Consider the following 24,103-nt stretch of genomic DNA (forward strand, 5'->3'; position numbering starts at 1 on the left):
ATATTTTGTTAGACTTTATCGTCTAACAAGATATTGAACAAAGATAAAAATATGAGCCCTTTCTATCTCTTTTTCTCGGGTGAGTCTCTTGAAATACAATGAGATCGTTGCATGTTCTTTCAGTTTAAATACACTAAACGTGTCGTTTGATAAAAAGCATACAAAATTTTAGCTCGCATTAGTGCTAATGCGTAAAAAGGCCAAGGTCGAAGATGTATTTGATAATCCATTACCCTAAATCGATAAAATTATAGATCTGCACCTGTCCGCAACGATAACACAGATATATCGATTCGCATGTAATGTAAACGACCTGTACAAATAAACGCATGTGTGTATCGTATGTCAACATATATTTATTGCACACAAAACCCTGACGAATTTCTTCTTGATTTGACTCTCGGAAAAATTAAGATTCTTCGAGAACAAGTCTTTCTCACAGAAAAATATTTTTAACTCGCATACAAATAAAAATATATTTTAATTTTGTATATCATGTCTTTCCTTCCTGCAATTTTATTATTTTATTTATTTCTCATTCGGTTCATTAATTTTATTTTAATCTGATTATTGTTTTTTGTTTAAAAATTTATTTAATATATTCGTAATTACACTATCAAGAAGTATACCAAATGTCTCGTTCTGAATATTCATCGATAGGAAGAGAAAAGAATTCTGCCGCTCCGGAGAATTATGCTACATCGGCAGAAAAAAAGCACGACTAAGACACGTATGATCCGATGTCGCATCGTGTAGTATAAATAAAATTATATATACGTGGTCATCTCTCTTTGTAGCAGTCTTACACTCGGCATAATTTGCCCTTTCCAATACAGTATTTGAATTTTATTCAACGATTGTGCTCGCTGGCCGCTTATTCGCAAAATTCCTGGCGAACGAAAAGTTACTGTCCCCAGCTATTGACGGCATTGGCAGCACGAATGCTTGTAATATTTGATTCGGCACAGGCCATTCTTTACTACTAAAACGCAATTCGGATACTTGTCCACGCACTCGGACTCGTGCACCTCTGAAACATAATGTTAAAACATATTTATCAAGTATACATCGGGTCTTACAATTATTAAGTAGCAATATATCATAATTACATCGAGCTATCAAGTAATTTTTCAGAAAATCGCTAAAACTATTAAAGCTAGGAAAAAAACAAAGAGTTACAAGACATCATTTTTTTTCTTTACTTTTCGGCGGTTTGTTCGCTAGTGGCACTTCTTTCTTGCATGGCTCTGCGTTACATTGTTGCTCCGCATTTGGTTTACTAATTTCCGAGCAATTGGGGCTACTAATACCTTCGACGATGCACCGTACAAGTCGATTTTGAGTTCCAGCCCCGCAGGTTGCGGAACACTAAAATAAGACACATAAAAAAATTATATCAGGTACATATATAGATATTTCATATTCAAAGTGCGAATTAACAATAAAAAATTTCTGATAAAAATTTTAATTTATTCACGATACTTTACCGGCGACCAATCTGAAGTAAACCATTCCGGCGAACACGCAGACATTCTACAGACTTGCTCATTCGCTGGTTTGAGATCGCTGCAATTTTGTGCAGATACTACGACAAATTCGTCATTCATTCTAGTTATGCAAGCGACGTCTCGATACTGCACGCCAACGCCACACGAAACAGAACACTAAAAAAAAAAGTAAATAATGCATCGTACAATAGAAAAGCGATAAACAAAGAAGACACTTTATTAAATATTTATTTTGTTTTCGAATTGACTATAAGAACTACAATTAAAATAAAGAACTTTTTTAGTTAGAAATTGTAATGTTTTTACTATCTAATTTAATTTTCGTCTATTCCATTTTTAATTACAAAAAATTGTAATGTTGATTTAAAATTCAAGAGCAAACAGTAAACTTAAAATTAAAATAAGATATTTGTAGAGAATTAGTGTCGCCTATCAAAATTATATCGGCAATTTTAACTTTACACATTGACACGAGCCGTTTTATTTTTTGAGTCGTGCTTGTACTAACGGAAGTCCATGGACTAGCAAACCACTTGGCTCGGTCGCAGGTCATTCCTTGTCCAAAGCAATGCATCTCCGTGTCCGGCCTCTCTTTGGGATTGCAGAATAACTCACTACCGTCGGCACACGCCACTCGTCTGACCCTCATACCGTTTCCACATTCTGCGGAGCACTGCAAAAGTGACAAATTCTCTTTATCTTGAAGTTGAAAAATTAAATTAAATTTATCGATGTTTAAGATATGTCCTTTCTTTTTTATATAAATCGTCACAAAAAAATAACTTTACTTATTAATTATTAAATAAATATACAAACATAAAATTAACATATGAGGATTTAATTTTTAAATGGAATTTTTTCACGTTTACCTATTTTCAATGGAATTATCTTATAACGTATTATACCTTTGAAGACCATTCCGAATACAGCCAGGGCGCATGATGTCCCGTGTCTGTCGCCTCATTACAAACCGCTATCTCGCATGCTTTTTGAGATTCCGGCTTATTGGCTAACGAGCAAGACTGCCCAGATGTTATGCAAGTCACCGTTCGATTTCGAGTTCCACGGCCGCACGTTGCTGAACACTGGAATGCACAATAAAAACGTAATAGGCTGAATATTTTTCAATCACAATTAATTTTAGCAGCAGAGCAAAAAGTTCCATACACCTACCGTACACTGATCGAAGAATTATAAGAAATATCTGCTTAGAATAGTTAATCAAAAATTTGTATATTTTTCATGTATAATAAATTTAGTTTCCCGTCAATTATACTTGAATGGATATAATTCTTGTCCATTTACATACTTTTTATCAATCTTTTATTAATTATTTTTGTTATTTATTAGAACACGTTATTAGAACAAAATTCATACGAATTCTGATAATCAAAAATAATACTGGCGATGACTGTTTTCTACGCCAGCTGATTTCTCAGCTTCGGACTTCCAACGATTTCCTGTCCTACTTCCTAAACTGCTGAAAGTAGCTGTTTAACAATGAAAGCAATAGAATAATGACTCACCGGACCCCAAGCGCCCACGTCCCACCTAGGTGCGTCGTGCTGCGATGGCATGTGCCTCAATTCTGGGCCCACGTTGGGACACGCCGGCCGACTGCAAGTTTCCGTGGTGCTCAGATCTGGCGGTTGCATACACGCACCAGCAGCAACGCGCATTGTCAATCTCGCGTTCAACTCCTGGATGCACTCGAGTTTTCGCGTCCTGGTTCCGATCCCGCAGGTGACCGAGCACTCGCTCCACGGCTCGGCTCGCCACCTGACAACATTTCCGCTCTTTGAACAAGAGATCAAAAGTTTGTCTGCGTAAATTGCAGATTCCCTGAGCACAGGGAGTTCATCGCGTTTTTATTTTGTCATTTCTTAAACTCAAAATCGATCTTTGCCTCAGCAAAAATATTAGTAAATTTATACCTTTTAACAATTTAATTTAATATAAAAAGATTTTGCTAAAGTTATCTAAAAATTTAGATTTAAAAATAAATAATAATGTTGTTGAACTATAAAAATAATTATGCAGAAAATTCAAGCGTGAAGAAAGTTTCGATGTTCTAGTTTAACTAACTTAAGCGCCCTGCATAATTATTTTGATAATTCAAACAAATTATTTTTAAATCTGTATCTAGTTAAATTTTTAGATACGTCTGCAAAATTGTTTTTTCCATGAATGTGAGAAACGAGTTGGAGTATATAAAAAAATCTAGCTGATAGGAAATACGATGATCGTACAACAATCATCAAAAAATTGGAGGATTATGATAGAAGAGATATATTGAAGTAGAAATACCTAGCGGCGCAAGGATGATCATTGCATCGCAGCGGAGGAGGATGCTTTGGTTTTTCCACGTTGCGACAACGTTTGTCGTTAACGAGTGTCTGATTGCTTTCACGAATGCACTTCAGGATTGTCGTTCGTATGCCTGCAAGATACAGCGAGTATTACAAGAAGCGATTTAACATGTTTTGGATTTTGCGTTTTGTTACATCTTCAATTAATTTAAAATCTAATTTTCCTCAATGAAAAATTGACGCCAATCCTCCTTAATTTTTTTTAACATTATATAACATTCCAAATAATTTACTCGAAATGGAACGAGAAATAAAATTACGTCTGCGGCTTAGAGTGCAAAACAATAACTCATTTTCTGTCTCTTATAACTTAGACAGCGTTAATGTATTAATAATTTTATTGAGGAAAATTCCATCTCAAGTTAGTTTGAAAGACTACGAATGAAACGAAGTGCGACACTTTGCGAGCGGGACACTTTGTATTATGATCGACGTGACCGTCGCGTTCCTTTTCGTATTTGTCGCTTTCCGCCCGTATCGCGTCAATTTAAATTAGAATGTCCCAGTGACAGATATCGGATGCTGTCGCGTGCAGTGTTCAGATGTCCAGAAAGTCAGTGACAATTTCCGGTTGGTATTTCAAAAGTATTGTACGCATGTCTTCGCAGACGTCCGCAATTATGTCTTAACTATACTTTTATTTAACTTTACAATTATTTATTTTTATGTTTACTTTATTTAATATAATATAATAAAAATATTCAAGATTTTCTTTCAATTACTATACTCAAAATAGCAATTTTTTAATGTTCTATAAATACATCGTTTAGAGAAAGTCGTTTTCTTAATACTTTTAATTATAGACATTTTTTAGGTAATTGTCCATTTAATCAATATTTCGCGAGAAATCTACATTAATTTAAAATTGTATGGCCTCTTTATATCGACATTATTGTTCGATTTTATGTTTAACTATTGTATACTTGCAAATTATACTTCATATTTTTAGCTGATGAGTTTATTCCTCAAGAAATAATTAGGCGTATTATAGATAAATACGTTTCTATAAAATAAGAGATATGCTTATTTATCAAAATGCGGTGGTTGTTAATTTTATCGACAAGCTTTAAACCACAGTAATCAATTAGACCGCTTCGTTGTATAATCACAAATATTTAATCGCACGCAATTTAGAGAGAACTTCACGTATATTAATAATATTTATTCGTTAATATATATTCTTTATTTCTCAATCGCGATATCATATTCCCTAAAATATACGAGATACGCGAAAATGTATTACTAGCAATATTGGAAATTAACGCAAACTCATCGATCTCAACGTTGAAATTATAACATTGTGCATTCCAAAAGTTAAACAACATGTATTGAAACATTTATCATTCGCAATCCAACGCAATTAACTCACATTTCGATATTGGATATTAAAATCTCGAGAGTAATATTTCACTGAAAGTACATTATTTTCCAAACACATTGTACCAAGTCGATATTTAAATTATTTTGCTCTATAAATACATAAATATACGACACTGTAAAATTTTTAAATTTTATTTTTTAGATTTATAATTATTATAATATTGTTGCACGAAGTAAAAATTGTTTTATATCGTTATACACTGCAGATAAATAAATTTTATTTAAAATCATATCTTTCAAAAATTATCTTCCCATAATACACAAACTACAAAAGAAATATTGCTGAAAAAATATAATGTTGTTAATAATTTTGCCGATGCATCTCCGTGAAATAATCACCAGTGAAATATTTCTAATTATTTTACACGGAAATATCGGTTTTGCTAAAGTATCTAAAAATTTGGCTAAATACAGATAATTTTGTTAGATCATCAGAATAATTATGTAAGACGCTCAAGCTAATTATTAAAATATTTTTGCAGTATAGCTCATTATGCTTGAGTTTACATAATCATTTTGATAGTCCTATATAATTATTTTGACGATCCAACAAAATTCTTTTCAGACCTGCATCCAGCTAAATTTTTAGACACTTCAACTTCCTTTCCGCGCGTGCAGTTACGTGCAACACCTCAGTATGAGTATCATATGATATTATGACACGTGATTAATTATCAAGGCACCATCTTCTTACCTCCTCCGCATTCCTTCGAGCACGGAGAGAGGCCGACTATTTTCCAGGTGAACTTCCTTCTCTTCCTCCTTCTCATCGCCTTTGACTTTGGCTGATCGCCCGCCATCACCGTAGTCGGTGGATGCTTCATCTCTTCCTTCCGTCCGCTGTCGCGGGCGCGCGGCGGATCGCGATCGCGACGCGTCGGAGATAAATCGCTTCGCCGATCCGATCTGGAAGACAGAGAGCAACGAGTTGTACGAAGACAAATCACGCGACTCAACTCCGAGAGATTCTCTCTCGCGAACGCGTAGATTCCTGTGCCATATAAAGGAGGAAGTCCATTGGTGGAATCCGAATTGATGAGTGAGTGCCGCATAAGAGATTCACTTTGAGATATATGTATATTTCAAAAGTGTCACATCGATCGAATAGTGAAGATAAAAGTGAAAATTAAAGATTAAAGATTGGAGAAACCGCATATAAAAACGTATATGAAAACGTTCGAGATAATTAAACACGTGGGAAAGAATTTACGCGTATACGTAATCAATAATTTTAACGTTTTAATGGATAAAAAAATAACAAAAATTGATCTCTCGATACTTTTTTATAAAATAATGCCGTTTCAAAAGTTTTAATAAGATTGTACATATTTACATTCTTGTAACGGGTACTCGCACGGTCACGTGAGTATCTGGACTAGGTATCTCGTTGTCCCGATCGTTTGCTCCTACAAAGAGGAATAAACATGTTTATGGACTATAATCGATGGTTTTTTTTTTATTGTACAATTTATTGGCAATGAAGCAATTACCTGCGACAAGCAGCGGCGGTGCAATCACCGCTTTACCGTCCGGCACTTCCTTCATAGGTAGCATGTACTTGTACAGTACGCCTGGATTTAATTCCACGGATAAAATCTACGGTAATGCGCGAACAATGATATTAGCAGTAACTGGATTCAATTAAATGGGTTAGATTAGAACGCATTCGAAAATTATAAATACCAAAAGATCACAGTAAAAAATACATTACAGTAATACTAATAAATATTGATCAGCATTTTGTTTCTCAATAAGTAATAAGTATTTTCTTGTAGAGTTTTTTTACACTGAAAAAAGATATAATTTTCAAGAAATTTTATCTCCTTTTAATGTTTAGAAATTCCATTGTAAATTTCTTATATAATAACGCAAATTTGTCATATTATACGTAATATATATATATTATGTATAATAGCTATTAATTGTTCAAAGAAGTTTTTTTTAAAATAAAATTTTTGATCTCTCAAAATCTGCGAATGATAATATATCTTAAATTCTTATATGCAGCAGGTAAAAGTACATCTAAATCATCATTCAAGTATTGAGAAACGGAAGTATAATTAATACTCGAAAAAAATGTTTTATCTTTAAATTATAATTTGACGGTGCTATGTAAGAGATAAAGCGAAGCAAAATTAGAAAGATAAGAAGCATCCGTGAGTAAAAGTCGTTCGTAAATTGTAACTCGAATTATCCGTATAATTAAAGAAAATCTGCTTCTGATGCGATTAACGAAAAGTGACGATAACGCGGATAGTACCTCTAAATGCAGAGACTCGTTCAACGGTCCGGTCGCCAAGATACACTCCATACGGTTCCTATCGCCCCTCTGGTATGTTAATGTCGTACCAGCCGCTTTATAAGTACCACTGGGACTGTAAGACCACGGTCCGTTTAGGATGTAACTGCCGTTACTGTCTCTCAACGCTGCGAGTAGATCGATCGTTTGTTAACCAGCATACCACCGTTGCGTATTGCCGCGTAAAAACGCCGCTTCGTCTCTCTGTGCTTTTACTAAATTACTAGCGCTCTAAATTGTTTGTACTCTGAATTACTTTTACTATACATTTATCAGAAGTGATAAAATGCCTGCGGTAATTTACATTCGTTGACTATTCATTGATTTTCTGCTGACATAATTTTTTTTTAAATAAATCCTAATTAAACGCTGTACGTGTCAAGCAATTAAAATATTTAGTACTAATTTACAGGATTATTTTACTTCGGTGAATTATCAATGCTATACCTAGAAAATTACTGCTGAATCGGAGCTCGGAAATGTTAAGCGACACGGCACCCTTCGGAATCGTGGTCACTTGCTGATGACCCTTAGACAGAATCGGCTCCATGAAAATACCCTCAAACAATCTGCACCCTCTACCCTGGCCACCACATACGCCGCAGGCGTCCATCGTCGCACCGGAGCCCACCACCCCATCGCATCCTATGAACTGAATGGCAAATATGAGAATTTTCAGCACTACCGCGTTTATTTAATCACTTAGGAGACTCACTCAGAACTCTCTTCAATTTGATCAAGACTTCTATTTTTGAAAACTGTATTTTTCACAATATCTATTTCTTCAGATAGGTTTATTATTATATAATATTTAAAATATTATTACAATTAGATTTACAAAGTTTTTTAAGTTTTTGTCCAACTTAAAAAACAATTTTCTAAAAATTTAATCATTTCTTTTGAAGAGAGATTCTGATTTACAGCTTGGCCCAACAAAATACATGTCCCTCATTCCACGCACCCATAAAAACATTTCCGAATCCAAACTGATACTAATATTGTTCGCTCTAATCATAAAATAAAATCGATATAGGGACTATCATATGTATTGTTAAAATAGAAAAATAGTTTAATCTTAAATAAAAATTCTTAAATTTAGAATAAAATGATCGTGGAACATTCATTTCCAAATACTACAATCAGCATCGTGAGTTATAACATTATGTAAAGATGTATTTTAAAGAACGTATCAACTTAAATTTATATACGTTACTCTTTTTTGTCTCGGATAACAAGTCAATCTTATTTAATTTGAGGGAAGAGAATAGAAATTATTGATTTAATCTTGTCTCTAATATTGTTTTATTTTTATACTGCTTAAAATTAAGTACAAAGAAAGAACAGTTTTACTGGAATCAAAGTAATTAGGTATATAAAAAATGCTCAAACTGGTTGCTAAAGTGTTAAAACTTTTTGCTGCATTGTCATTAATGCTTAAACGTTTTACATAAATTTTTGATAACCTAATAAAATTATTTTTAGATTCTGTATCTAATCAAATTTTTAGATCTTCAATAAAATCGTTCTTTCCATCAATGTAATCGTTCGTTACATCAAGAGGAATATTTTTCATCTCGTTATTAAAAATTCTTTCTGAAAAGGAGCTACTGGAATCTCGACGGAATCGAAGAGTCTCGGAGCTTGTTGTTGATTGATAAATGCATCTGACCGAATTACACCGGGCGGGCGTACGATAAACCTCAATATCGACAGGAGAAAGGAACGAGAGGATCGTCGCGCACGACGAAGGGCTCCGAAAGAGTCAACGGGTCAATAGCGATCTTATCAATTAATCGTGTCGTATCGTATCGGTCCGGTGTCGATCATTAATTTCCGGCATCGTTCTCTCGCCTAACGCTCGCGCTATTCATACCTTGCATTGTCCAGCGACACAGAGCCACCGTTCGCCATTGCGTTCCGTCGAAATCCTGCCGGCGCCGGCGACGCGTCCGCGAAGATTCGGAGCATCGCAGGGCGTGCCATCCATTACTGCCGGTTCAAGCGTTGCGTAAAAACGCTCGCCGACTGCACGGCAATTGAGCGCGCAGGAGTTCGGCGCTGGGGAACAACAGTAGTCACGATTAGGCCATGCGGAAGTTAGGTCACCAGGCCTGGTCGTTAGCTACGTCATCGTTATATCGGTCGAACACCGATCGGACGACGTCACTCGTTCGTTTGGGCATCGCAAGATGTTTCTTTCTTACTTCGTAAAAGTCGTACATTTCACTATAGTGGCGAAGAAGAGAATTCCGCCAGAGAAATTTAATGCATATACCATAAAACTGAATGTTGTTAAATATATTATAATTGATAATTAATTAACAATTGTGTCGACCCTGGCTAGTAGTCTGAGAGTTTTTTTTGTAATTTCCGATAATGATAGGAGGATCAATTAACCTTTTGATAATGGAAGATTTCTAAAAGAAAAGAAACTTAAAAAAGACTTTGCTTTTAAGGATTTGATTCTATAGAGTTCCAGAATTTTAAATTTTTAATTTAAAAAGAATATGTATTATTGTAAAACTGGCGTTAAGAGGTTCTTGATATCTATAAAATCTATTAAATGCAGTTTGAAAAATTTCAAACGGATAGCAGAAAATGGAAGTATTCGCGCATCCGTAGTCGGTACATATCCACACATCCTATCGACTCACCATCTGTGAAAGGCACCCAGACATAACTGCGTCCCTTGTAGTTCCTCCCGTTGTACTTGGCGCACTGTTCCGCTCGCAAGTCTTCCGAGAAGTTCGGGCATTCCTGTACAAACGCGTAATGAATTAATTAAACTCACGGTAATTTAAGATCGATCGAAGAGAACGGGAGTTACCGTCATCGAGAACATCGAGAAATACAGACGCGCGGTACGTTCTTCCAGGGAAGAAAAACCCGACGCGATCGATCGCGTTACTTTTTACAGCACGTCGCGCTTTCCCCAAAGCTCTGCGAATAAATAAAGGTAAAATTATTTGCAGCCTCTGGCAGAAAAAAAAGCTTGCATTCCGAGCCGCCGCGTGCGTCGGGAGGAAGTCCGTATATTCGTGCAAACACGCGAATGCCGGCACGTGTGGTGCGCTACGTGCGCGGCCGCGTTGCAATTTCCGGGTAGACTATTAATTGCCGGCGAACGAAACGGTGGTTACTTTGCCCGGGCATGTTTGCGAATCGCGAATGCACAGCTCGGAAATGTAGTCCCCGGGTATCGAGCTCGAAGATAAATATGCCCGCACGAAGCACCATTTTTCTCTCCAGGTAATAACGGATAACGGAAGCCGCATCTTTTAGGTTTAACATCAGACCAATTTCGCCCTATATCGCGATTTTAATTTCAGTGCAATTTTGAGAGTAAAAACTTTCACGTTAAAATTCCATTTTTCCATGCTACAAAAAATTCTTACGCCAACAAATTTTTGTAACTTACGTTACCGCGCTCTGCCCTTCATGAAAAGAAATATAAGCGTTTCTCTCTTCAAACTGATAGCGAAACACGCGAAGAGTACGAATACTTGTGGGTCAAGAACACCCAGTACGTCAACGGGCCGCTGATCGTGGCCGAGATGTAAACAGATCTTATCGCACGGTCTTTACTACCATCAAGAGCTAATCAACACCAACGAGTCCTTTCTCCCTTCCACTTCCTTCTCGATACCGGCCGAAGTCGTCCATTACACGGCGGTCTTTAGTCTCACAGGTGGTGATTATTCTTATGAATTTTAAACAACGTCACGTGCATACACGCACATACGATGCAGAACCGGGGATATAAATCGTCGTCGTGCGCATCCTTAATTGGCCCGCGCGATGATTTGTTCGAGACTCGTGACGCATAGTCGAGAGGAAAATCTTGAGAAGCACGTGTTGCAGCGTGCACGGGTCTAGGTGAATATAGACACGTGCGAGCGTGTATATGCGAATTTTATGCGAACGAGCGAGCGGTCGCGCGACTAATTGTCGGTTCAAGGCCTCGACAATAAACCGCCCTGGAAATAAGACGGTCTTCTGTAAGGCGTCTTCTTCGTTTTCTTGAAATTCTGGGGATCTCCTCGCAGAAGATTTTCGACATTCCAGATTGGCGTTGCAGATTCTCTCTTCGGGAAATTTACGCTTACGTCAGATACTGACAGTCTGACGAAACGAGCGATCGACGAAAACGAGCTTAGTAAGCAAGATTCTATCTGCGAGTAAATTTTACATTGTCGAGAGGCAATTCAAGATATCGTTCGAATCTGTGTCTAAATTAGAGTTACGTGTTTCATGGATCATTTTTCAACAAATTTAAGATTCTGTAAAAATTCCTCTATAATTATTTAAATTTGCATCACATAATAAAAAATGAATATAAAATAGAAAGCTCAATTGAATTCGAGCCAAGAGCTGGATGTTCAATACTAAAATTTACTTATAACAAACATTCTAAACAAGCGTTTCAAATTCTGAGAGACTTTCTTTAGAAATGCCTCTATAATTGCTTCAATTTATCTGTAAAATAATTTTTTATACAAATACGACAGAGTTCAATACAGTTGGATGCTCAATGCATTATCATTTTTCATCAAATTTAAGAACTTGATTTTCCAAGAGTCCCTCTATAATTCTTGTCGATAAACGTGCTGAAGGTCTTGTGCGCCGGCTTACCTGCGTATTGCACGTGTGGTAGCGCTTGTATGTGCCGATACAAATGGGTCTGGAGCTATTCGTACCGTTCTCCGAGATAATACTTCGCCTCCTCAAAAGTCTCCTGGAACGAATCGCTTGCATTAGCTCACCCATTGACTCGTGCGAGTAGCGCGCGATGCACCTCGATTTTTAACGCCGAGTGCATAAGCGCATTTTTGATAAATGCATAGCACCGTGCAATCTCAAGATCAAAAGAGAGAAAGAGAGAGAATATACGCGATAAGAATGAAAGAAACATTTCTCTATGCGTGTTATTTAATCAGTGTTGCTATACTGAAAGGGGTAATTACACTTGTTATTAGATGGAAGATAATCACTTGATGTATTGCATTTTTTTTGTTTCGCATAAAATTAAATGAAATACTTTAAGAATTTAATTTTCTCTTGGCACTATATTTAAATGTCACTTTATCTGAAAATGTTATGTAGTTTATATATTTAATATATAATAACTTATTATAGCTGAATATTAATATTTCAATCGAATATGATTAACAAAAGATAAAATATGATTCAGATAAATTTCTTAATTATTTATGCCAAGTTGAGTCATTAATTAGAACTCTCTTGTAACTATAGTCAAAGATAAATCAAATTCAAGTCATCAGGCGCTCTTTAACTGACTACTTTGTATTTACTCGTATAGTGAACTCGTCGCGATATTCATATTGCGAGTCACGTAACGGCTCGCGGTAGCGTTAGGAAGGTGTAAATGTCAGTGGCGATAACAACACGTTTCTGCCCCCGGGAGAAGCTCGCAGGAGTCGTCGGCCTGCCGGTGTATAATCTTCTTACGCTACTGATCCGTAATTTGCACGCTGCTTTATAGCTATCCAGGCAGGACATACAGGGTGTACGGAACTTGTACGTTAAAGTCTCTTTCTTGAAGCATTTTTGAATTATTCATGTTTCATTGGAATTTTATTTATTCTTTTATTATTCAAATAAAATATACACTGTAATCCTGAATGAGAATCTCCATTGACGACAAAATTCGTTCGTAGGTGAAGCCTCAAGAAGGAAACGCACAGAGAAAGCATATTTAAATAATAAATGACTGGCGGCTATTCTCTCTCCCTCTCTCTCTCTCTTCTACTCGTATCGAATAAACGTTTGTACGATATTTATCACAATGTGTGCAATTTCAAATTTTAAAAAATGTAATAAAAACTTCAAAAGTTCAATAAAATATCTTTCGTGCACTTCATATTTGTAACATAAATGACAGTAATGTTTATAAAAGCATAAATTATGTACAAAGAAAAAATGTATTCCATTTATATTCAAAGAAAAAAAAAACTACGATGCATATGTAATCTTTCCTACAAAAATATAAATATATGCAATCAAACATAATTTTAAAATTTTACTTTATTCGTTCTAAACTTCCAAATATTTTGAAAACATCTTGTATCGAAGACTTTCTTACGTTAAATAAACAATACAAAAGTATTACGCACAATCGCATTAAATAATGTGGAACTCTCTACTCAATCTAAAAACTATGCTTCTACGTTCAGCTATTATTACACACTGATGAAGAAAAAGAGTTAAACGAACTATCTCCATAATAAGAGATAACGATGAATCTGAGGCACCTGGTATGTTCTTTATGGATATGAAGGAATCAAAGATAGGCGGTCGATCAATCGACAAATTGAGGAGTAGGAGTATATTCGATACGAGATCCAAAGTTCCACGCAGTTATGCGAAATGCAACGATTCGTCTAGCGAGCGTTTATGATCCAAATTGCGCGAGATCCTAACGGTATCGCAAGGCATGTGATTATTGTTAGGATCAACTGCCGCAAGGTGCTTTGCATTCTCGCGATGGGGCCGCGACGCCCGACGATTACCGATCCCCGTCGTGACCTCCCGCAGAAGATCGTGCCCCCCGCGTCACGAGGACAAAGGTGATGCGCGGTGTGGAAATCATTAATCGAGCGTGAAGATATTTGGATGGTAATGTGGTCATACAGTGCTTGATTTTCATGCTTAACGAGCTCTTGTCGCGTTTTGATTTGCGCTTTTATTTTTGTAAAAATACAAGTGCAGAGAAAACCGAAGAAATTTCTCGATACATCTTAAATATAATATTATATGTTTGGTTTATTTATAATTTAAAATGTATAGTTGTAACAAAAAAGGACAGGTGATATGAGTTTACTGCTGCTTATTGTTAGCGTATATCAATTTAATGTTCCAATTATGCACCGTGTACGTTTCGACTCTTGTTTCGAGTCATCTTCAGCAACAATTTCAAGTCGTGAATAACAATCGCAAATTACACCTGGAACGCTAATAACGTTTGTTCCAAAAAGACGACAGCAACACAATTGTGAGGTAAGCCACATACTCAATGCTTTATAAAATATTAAAAAAACATATTGTATAATGTATATAATAGTATTTTAAAATATTTTAAAATAGTATTATACATACATACTATATATACAGCACTAAATACGACATTACACTGACACAGTAGCTCTCAAAAATTTCCAGCTAATATATAATTTTAATTTAATTTTGTATCTTTGTTAACCTGTTTTTCAGTTTATATATTATAAGCTAATAAAATTCTTGTTACAATCAATTTAAGAACACGATATTTTAAATATAAAAGTGTCAAAATTCAGTAGCAATATCTGAGCAATATAATACAATTATTTATAAGCCAGAAATTTTTCGTAACTTACGTTAACTTGTGTTTTTTTTTATAAACACACTAAAAACTTATTTTGGGATATTTATTAATCTGTTATATTAAATGGACTTACCGTAGAGGAACACATTCTCGAAATTGAGACTGAATACCAGTGCCGCAAGATCTAGAACATTCGCTCCATGAACTCCACGTACTCCAAGTTCCTCTTATCCTGTTGTCATGACTGATTCCAAATTGCGTTCGTTCTTGTAACATATGATACACCTAAAAATATCAACACCGTACCATCAATCGTGAGTTTATCAGCAACTTTAATTAAGATCTCAAAAAAGAAGAATGATTTTCAAGTAAATTAATTTTTAATTATTTAATCATATATAAAATATTTTATTTTAATAATTTATGCAAAGAGAGACAATTGTACTTCATTTATCGATCATTTATCACTCTAGTTACATAATTTTTTAAATACGGAACTTATTAATATTCGAACGCAGTTTTATCTAACAAACATTTCTAGATTCATTTAAATGGGAGAGCGAGATTTGAATCACAACTGAAGTAATATTCTTCGCAATAAATTCTTTACAGATTTTAAGATGCTAATGATATCAAATGAATGATTTCTGATTGTACAAATCTATCCTTGTTGTAAATCTAAAAAATAATCGGCGCACAGTCATATTGACATAAATTCATTTAACAAATTAATTGAATAAAAAAAGTGATAACAAGCTTAGCATGGTACAATTAAAACAAATTATATTTTCAATTAAAAAAATATTTAAATATAAATGTATTATTCCACCTCTGATCGTATAGTGCACTTGTTATTTATTCATTTGACGATCTTGATTCTAACTTGTTAGAATCATTTATTTAAATCTCGTTTCCAAGTTATCGCCTCTTTCGTTATCACTCTTCAGGATAGATAATTGCGCGAGTGTGAAAAGCGACGATAGCTATTACGATGAAAAAAAAAAAAAAATATCGAAGCAGGTAACTAAACGGTAATTAAACGATGAGGCAGATACGCACGTCTGGTATTCTGTTCCTGTTAATCACACGCCAGCATCATAGAGCACAAATTGTTTGTTCGGTAATTAATATGATCGCTACTGCGAACGAGATCCCAATTAGATCGCATGCGTTTCGGTATCACGGTACTCTTGTCGTGATTAATTAAACGAAGGATCGATTACCGTATTGCACACACGGCGCTGAATTAACGGCGTTCGATCTATCTCCGCGCACCACGGGCTACTCGTTGCATTAACGTCTGCCGGAAGTTCGCTAAGGTAACGTCGCTCCACCATCGGGAAGAAAGGCACGACGTTCTCACGTAAAGATTTCCCGCGCTTCATACTTCACGTCCGATCCTCCCTTCGATCGTGCACGTCTAATTAATCAAACGCGAAGAGTCGCATCTCTCGTTCCCTCGCGCGCTATGGGCGCAATATCACGAGGCTGGAATACAAATTGTCGATTTCGCCGAACCTGCCACGAGACGAATAACAACCGTTAAATCTCGAAGGGCCTCTTAAATGTTCCGCCCATGTTTGTCGGTTTTCTGCGTCGCCGAGGATCGCTTCTCTATTTTTAACGAGCCGATAAATAAAAGATTAAGATTTCACGAAAATATACGCAAAGCGTGCAATTAAATTTTTCGTAAACACTATGCATCAATGTTGACAACACAAACAGTGAATTTAGAATTCGAACGAAAAGCTCTCAGCTGCTTTTTTGCAAGTCGTTAACCCCAAGAGCGGCAGACTAATACTTCCTTAATGCCTGGCATTAACTCCGGAACGTTAATCACAGCGTTTATACAGTAAAGGCTCCGTACAAAGAAGGAAATACATACTTCACGTTGGATATACATGAGGAGACATTTTTACAGTACACGGAATAATGAGACCTCATTGAGAATAAATTCATGTAACGATATAATATTTCGCAGAGAAAGAGTCAACGTAATGCCACTTTATGTTTGAAGCAATCTTTGATTGATAAATTCATATAATAAAATTCTTTTTTCTAATTTATAATTAATCAAGTACTTCAAAACGTTTATTGTACAATGAGACTTTGACCGTATATACGCTAAAAGAAAAATAGCATATGGCATAGCATTTTTAATTGATTGCAGTAGCCAATTTTTGGTTGCGTTAGCCTATCAAAATCCTATATTGACATTGTTAACACAATCAAAAATTGACTGCTGCGATCAAAAATTGGCTGATGTTACCAATTAAAAGTGCTATGCCATTTAGTTTGCTGTAACAGCCAATCCTATCTTTCAGTGTACTCAAACAAAGATATTATACTTCATGCATTTTTAAATAATATTGAGGAGAAGACACGAATCTGATTAGAAACTAATCAAGTTGAGTTTATCCTTACTTTATCTGAATTTGATTTTAATATCAAATCAATAAGAATATAATCATAAAAAGTTAATATATAAGACAACATTTGAATAATATATAAGAAAATAGGATAAGAATAATATAAGATATATAAAAGAATGATTTTGTTAAAGTAATCTAAAAATTAAGATAAATATACACATAGATCTGAAAATAATTTCATTGGAATATCAAAATAATTATGTAGGACGTGCTCCAACTTACTGTCAAAATATCAAAACTTTTTACAGTATTACTTATTATAAAATTCCTATGTAATTATTTTAATAGTATAACAAAATTATTTTCATATCTGTGTTCGGCTAAATTTTAAATATTTTAGTAAAATCGTTCTTTCCGTAAAATTTCGAGGAAAGCTGGTGAGAAATAATTGTATAAGATTAAGCTCGATTAGAGATTCGTCAAAAATTGCATAATGTGCTGAAAATTCTTATTACAATATCAAATTTTCAATAAAGCAATTCCGAAAGTGTGTATCACTTGGGAGAAGCGACCTTGACGTCAACGTAGGCCTGAAATTAAGGTCGCACGTATAACTTCGGGTAGCCGGAATGCGCCGCATTTCCTAAGCTGCGCCGTCTATTTTCGTGTCATTCCATAATACCACAACATTTTCCAGAACAAACGAGTTCTTAAGTGTAATTATAAAATGACAGCGGTGGTTTCACAGCACGCAGACCGTGTTTGCGTTTCGTTCTCGTGTCGCGCGCCACGTGGCCTTGTTCCCGGCGCGTTCGCTGCGCCAGCGTAATTTAGGGACCTCCTTCGGTGTCAATTAATTACCCCCTCACTCCGCATAATGCCATCCGGTATGGCGGCTACGTAATTGCGTATTAATTCCCGCAAGTGGATCGAATTAATATGCATCTCGCGCGCGACGAGGACTGTTGTCGGCGAAGCGAGCGGAATTGTCGCAATAGCCAATCGCGAGATCGAATTTAGCTTGTCGCAGAAGTGATTATTTGTTGATGCTTAATCGATGACATTGATTCCGAGTAAAAGCGTGCTAATTAGCATAACTATCTTGTCATTGAACTGTAGTGCAAAATTAGTCTCCCGTCGCTTGTCATTTATGAAATCAGGTTGTTTTTCGAAGTTTACACTAATAAATACTCTTTAAAAAATATATATACGCCAAGTGCATGAAAAAAGATATTGAATTCTTCTTAATCAAAAACGGACATAAAATAAATGTAATTATCTAAGTATTTCATTACGCAAGACACATAAGATGGACCGAAAGTTGCTAAAATTGTCAACTAGATTATGATAAAGGAAATACTTGGCGTACCCGGGTCACATTAAAACGCAATATTCTAGAACCAGTATGGTTCTATCGCAATATTCTGCAGATACACATAATATATGAAAACAATAATTCAACAAAGAAGAGATGTTAATAATCGCTTACTAAACTTGTAAATTTTTCATCTATAATCAACTAATATATCTAAATACTTTATTTCTCCATAATTTACAACACAACAATTATTTTTGTATTCCATTTTTGTATTAAGTTTTTTCATTACATACATAAGAAAATATATATATTATATTTTATGTCTATTATTTTATATTTTAATTTAATTATAACGCAAATATGTTGGAATAATGTTTTCAGTGAAGTACAATTAATTTGACCAGGGCACGCCAAGTCTTTTCTTTACCATAATCCAGTTGACAATTTCAGCAACTTTCGATCTTATGTGTCTCGCGTAATGAAATAATTGGATAATTACATTTGTATCATGTACGTTTTAAGAAGAATTCAATACCTTTTTATGCACTTGGCGTATATTTTTTCTTTTTTCAAAAAGGTTTTTTTAAAGGACTTCTGCTTTTTGTAAATATACTATACTTAAATTTCAATTACAAGTTATACATATCAAAAAATATTAATATTATATCGTACTATCGTGCCATCGTACTATTTCAATCCCTTTACGATTACTGGAAAGTTACTTTACAGAAAAAACAGTGGTAACAGTAAAGCAAATAATCAATTATATCTTAATAAATAATATACTTTGAGAGCTTTAAATTCCTTTCTTGCTTTGTAGTCTGTCGTTCTCTACTCTACTTTTTAATAAAATGCAAAATCTTCTCTCTTTCTCTCTCGCTATCACTCTCTCTCTATGTCTATACTATTCTTCTCTTATTATTATATAATTTATGTAATTAATACATATTAAAAAATAATAACATCATATCGTATTTATTCGTATAATCAACTTAATGTTATAATATCATGTCTTTAAAGAAAGACAGCGATATCAATTGATTTAAAATGTACCGATTTAGAAAAGGACTAGAGAACTTAAGTTTGGTATATTCTAAAAACTATATGTTAATTTAAAATATAGACACCATCGTGTCTGTGTTTTAAATCCATATATAAAAATATAGGTACAATTCTCACCATTTATATTGTATTAGTACAAGATAATGTGGATGTAACACTATAAGCTTTAAATCCACAACATAATGATGTTGATATATAAATGACAAGCGTTTCGAATCTACAAGATGTTAACGTTAATATTAACATCACATGAGAGAATTATGTAGATTGCGCATTCCTATATGATGTTGTCACTATACATTCTAAAGTAATCTAAAGAATATGAGTGTGAAGTTAATACCATACAGTGCCCATATAATTTTCACTGTATTGGTGTTAATATTGTATTATATATGTAAATACGGATCTAACTTAATTGTTTGTCAAAGTTACTCAACTTATGAAGGACTTGGAGTAAGATTTGTGACGAATAACATTCTTTTCAATTTAATTAAATGAAAATATTTTCCTATTGTTTAAAAATAGGAATATATATATATATATATATATATACATACAATTTCAATGAAGACTTACTTCTATAGGATATTTGTCGGGTATACGGGAAGACGAAACACCGGCCATGCTCAGCATCATCAGGGCTAGAATCGATCTGCAACAAAGATAGAAGCAAGCGTATAAATCGACCTATTGTATAAATACGAAGATCGATGAACGGCGATGTAGCGGGTGCAATCTATAGTTTCGTGACCGAAAACCGTTCGCGTCGAGCGAGGCAATTACTCTTTTATCGTCAGTAACATCGCCCTCGTTCGCCTACTTTCAATGAGTTAGATATCTCAAGAATGCGATCTTAATCTTCATTGAACAACTAACGCGCATTTTCGCAGATGTGCAATGATAATAAAGTGAAGTCGATAATACCAGCGACAAACCTTATTTAATCCTTTGCACTCTGATATATTTCTCTTTTCTCTCAAAGCGCGTTAATCAATAAATTTCTTGTAAATATAATAAAATATATTTAATAATATATATATTTACAATATACAATCCTTTAAAAAAACCTTTTCTTTATAGAAAAAAAGAACTTTTATACTTACTCAAAAGTGACATAACTAAGAAAAGTTTCTTTGAATTAAATATTGCCACAAATAAATTCACTAAACATTACTCTATCGATCAATCATCGAAATCAAATTGACTTAATTTCATTTAAAAATCATCACAAGAAAGATTTTTTAAGTAGTAAAAATGACGAAAAGATCCCCAAAAATTAACAATCAAAAAATATTTCGCGCAAATATAGTATCATATTTACCTTAAAAAAGTATAATTTTATAATGTATACGGCACGGAGTTAAAGTACTTATCTAGAAGGGCAAAAAACGTATTGACAGGCCTCGGACAACATGTTGCTTCCGTTCGCGTTAATCATTAATGCAGCTTAACTACGCAGATGTAGATGCTGGCGATCGATACAGCCAATTCGCGTTGACTTATCTTGGCTCGATCGAACTACACCATACGCACGTCTCAATTTTTCCCACACTGTGTACAATCTCTAACTCTTCCTCTTCCCTTCCCGTGCATCCTGAGATCGAACTCGACATGTAATCTTAGCATCCGTTGCTACGCGGGATTACTATTGCGCACCACGTCCCCGGAAACCGCATTTTTTTCGGCTGACGAATTAGCTTGGGAGCGCGTTCGTGAATTTACAAATACCGAATATAAGAAAAGAAAAACAAAGAAACGAAACTAAAATACAGCATACACATATTTATTACCTGATATATCTATAACTAATATTTAATGATAGATAAAACATGAGATACATTAAAAGTAGCTATTTAAGTACAAACATTTAGTATATGAATATAGCTTCGGCCGAACTCCTTTCTTCCAGTTTAAAGAAAAGAAGAAGTGCGAAAGTAAGCGAGGTTCGCAAAAAAATGCATAGACGGCGAAACGCGCAAATGCGTTTTCATGCGTGCGAGAACCGCGACCGACTTGTCGCTTCTCCACGTTAATTATTCATCATAAGCGCTAAATGGCGCCTACACGAGCTGGGAAACATATACGCGGACAAATAGAAAACGCATACGACGATGATAGGCCGCGATGCGCTCTGATGCCAGCGTAAATGTCAGCCGTCGTATTATCTTTCCATAGAAATTACTCAAAAGTGATACTAGAAGGAGGAAGCAAAAACCCCGATGCAAAATCCAGATGGCGATACGCTTTGATGCATCGAGAAGCCGTATCGTTCTCTATGAATTGAATACAGTCAAAAAATTGCAAGACAAGTTCTAAGATAAGGAAAAATCTTCCATATTTGACTTAAATATTTTACATCTATAATAAATTACGCGGAGATGCTCTTAATACATTTTGTATTGTTTCGAAATGTGTAAACGAAAATCTATCGATGAAGACCTTTTCGAATCCATTTGCTTGATGTTGGGGGGCTAGTGTAAAGTCAGCCCCCAAAATTGTTTTTTAAATAACTTTGAAACTAAAAGTGTGCAAACGAAATTAAAAAATGTGCAAACGATGAGCAATCGAATGAGCTATATATACATTTTTTTTTTTAATGTCAGGACTAACTTCACAACGGTCGAATAAGTTTCTTTTCGCTTATATTTATTCACTTTTATCTCGATCTATTTCTACTTATTGTAATTAAATAAAAAAAAAAATTCGAACAGAAATCGAAATTATTCGTATTTCTTGACGTGTTTATAGAAGCTCGAACGTCGAGTTACAAGCCGAGTCTCAAGGTTCTCTCGCGCGAACAGGAAGTGCGTACAAGCTAAGAGATCACACACAAAGGGGCGAAGGGGAAAGCCTTCGACCGCCGCTGATCCAAGTAAACTGTGCCACTAAGTGTTAATAACGTTTCACTTGTTGCGTTTTCTCGGAAAGCTTAATTAATCATTAGATCACGCCGCCGCGGATCGAAGGGGCGGGAGAGAGGAAGAGACAACGTTCTAACGCGGGACGAGAGAAGAGCGGGGTGTGGACCGCCCGCCGCTACCGCAGCCATCGGTAGAGCGCGACGCGCGTAACGCAGTCATGCGTGTATACGCACGAGCGTGTGTGTATTCGCGCGAAATCAGAAAAATCCACTATCTCGGGCTGTATATCCACACACGCGACGCGCTCGTAATCGAGGGGCGGCATTGCGTTTCGCGATGCACCACACGCGAGCGATGAGGCACTGCGACGTTAGCGCGTTCGCCCGCGACTGGCCAACACGTGTAGCCATCTACCCCGGGACCTCTCGCAGACACGCTGCGAGAGAATCGCGCGAGATCGCAGCCGGATTGAGAACGAGGAATTCTGATTTTTGTCTGCGCCGCGATCGCGAGCGAGACTCCCGCCGTCGTTCATTGCATGCCTCTCCTTCGTTGATGCGATTCGCTGTTCAGATCGCGCCAGGCTCTTTTCGATTACCTATCTATTGAGACAGAGCTTGCGCCAGAAAATAATTGTCCCGGTTAAGTCGTCTTTTTATCTCAATATTAACTAAATAACTTATGTATAGAAAATAATGTCAATATTGTATTATTATATAAAATTGAATGTATTATTAACCTTTATAGGATGGGGGAATTAATTTTCTTTTAAATTTTACAATCTTCATTTCTTAAGGTTGTTATAATTCGTTATTTTTTCATTGTATTTCTTAGCTCAAGATATGAAGCTGTTCCAGCGCTACTATAGTGACACTTTCTCATCCAAAGATTAATAATTAATAATTATGTTTAATTTTTTTTTTAATAAATAATTACACATATATCTATGAAATAATTGAACGTAAGAAAAATTAAGATATGTATCAATATTCCACCAATGAAATTAGCTTCTTGCACCAACATGAAAGGAAAATTAAACGAAACAGCTACTAATAGCGTATTCAATTTTATCTCTGCAGAAAGTCAGTCACATATACGTATATCTCAATCCTCAAAGAAGATGCTGATAGATGACATTTACATTCATATATTCCCTTACAGATGCAAAGCAACGATGTTATCTAGCTCTTTCTGACTTAATTGACATTCTGAATTCTCTGTATTAATCTATTTCCGTATCAGTCTGTTTTCTCTACTTGGAAGAAAGTATACCAATATAGATGAGATTCCGCACTTATCAACGAGAATGGCGATCGCGGATCGCGTTTCACGGCGCGGCTCACAATGCAAATACATTCTTGCCGAAGTATCGGCGATCGATCTCTCCAACAAGAGCCCACAAAGTACGGACAACTACGAACCGTATCCGCGACCCGTTACGACTTCCCCTATCACGCAGCTCGTCGCGGCGTATCTCGCACTTACGACAAACAATGCTGGTCTTGTACTCAATGGCGTAGGAATGCGAAAAATCGATCGACAAGAAGCAGCAGCGCGTTTCAGCCGTCTTTACAAAACCCGACCAGAATCCTCCTATTGATGGCGAGTACGGG

At 35.5% G+C, this 24,103-nt stretch overlaps 1 protein-coding gene across 1 annotated transcript; it reads right to left on the minus strand.

Annotated features, from left to right (window-relative positions):
• Window positions 1-545: 545 nt before the first annotated feature.
• Window positions 546-23,025, minus strand: LOC108776840 (thrombospondin type-1 domain-containing protein 4). Its single transcript, XM_018543570.1, is given in 19 exon segments — window positions 546-1,030; window positions 1,203-1,368; window positions 1,488-1,664; window positions 2,017-2,181; window positions 2,414-2,593; window positions 3,035-3,287; window positions 3,816-3,948; window positions 5,952-6,163; window positions 6,591-6,663; window positions 6,748-6,853; window positions 7,518-7,684; window positions 8,004-8,208; window positions 9,430-9,614; window positions 10,211-10,282; window positions 12,185-12,291; window positions 15,011-15,162; window positions 20,206-20,281; window positions 22,905-22,974; window positions 22,977-23,025. Coding segments are annotated over 19 exon segments (2,661 nt in total). The 3' UTR covers window positions 546-917.
• Window positions 23,026-24,103: the final 1,078 nt, after the last annotated feature.

The sequence above is a fragment of the Cyphomyrmex costatus genome, unplaced genomic scaffold (genome assembly GCF_001594065.2).
Source record: "Cyphomyrmex costatus isolate MS0001 unplaced genomic scaffold, Ccosl1.0 scaffold112, whole genome shotgun sequence".
NCBI lineage: Eukaryota > Metazoa > Arthropoda > Insecta > Hymenoptera > Formicidae > Cyphomyrmex > Cyphomyrmex costatus.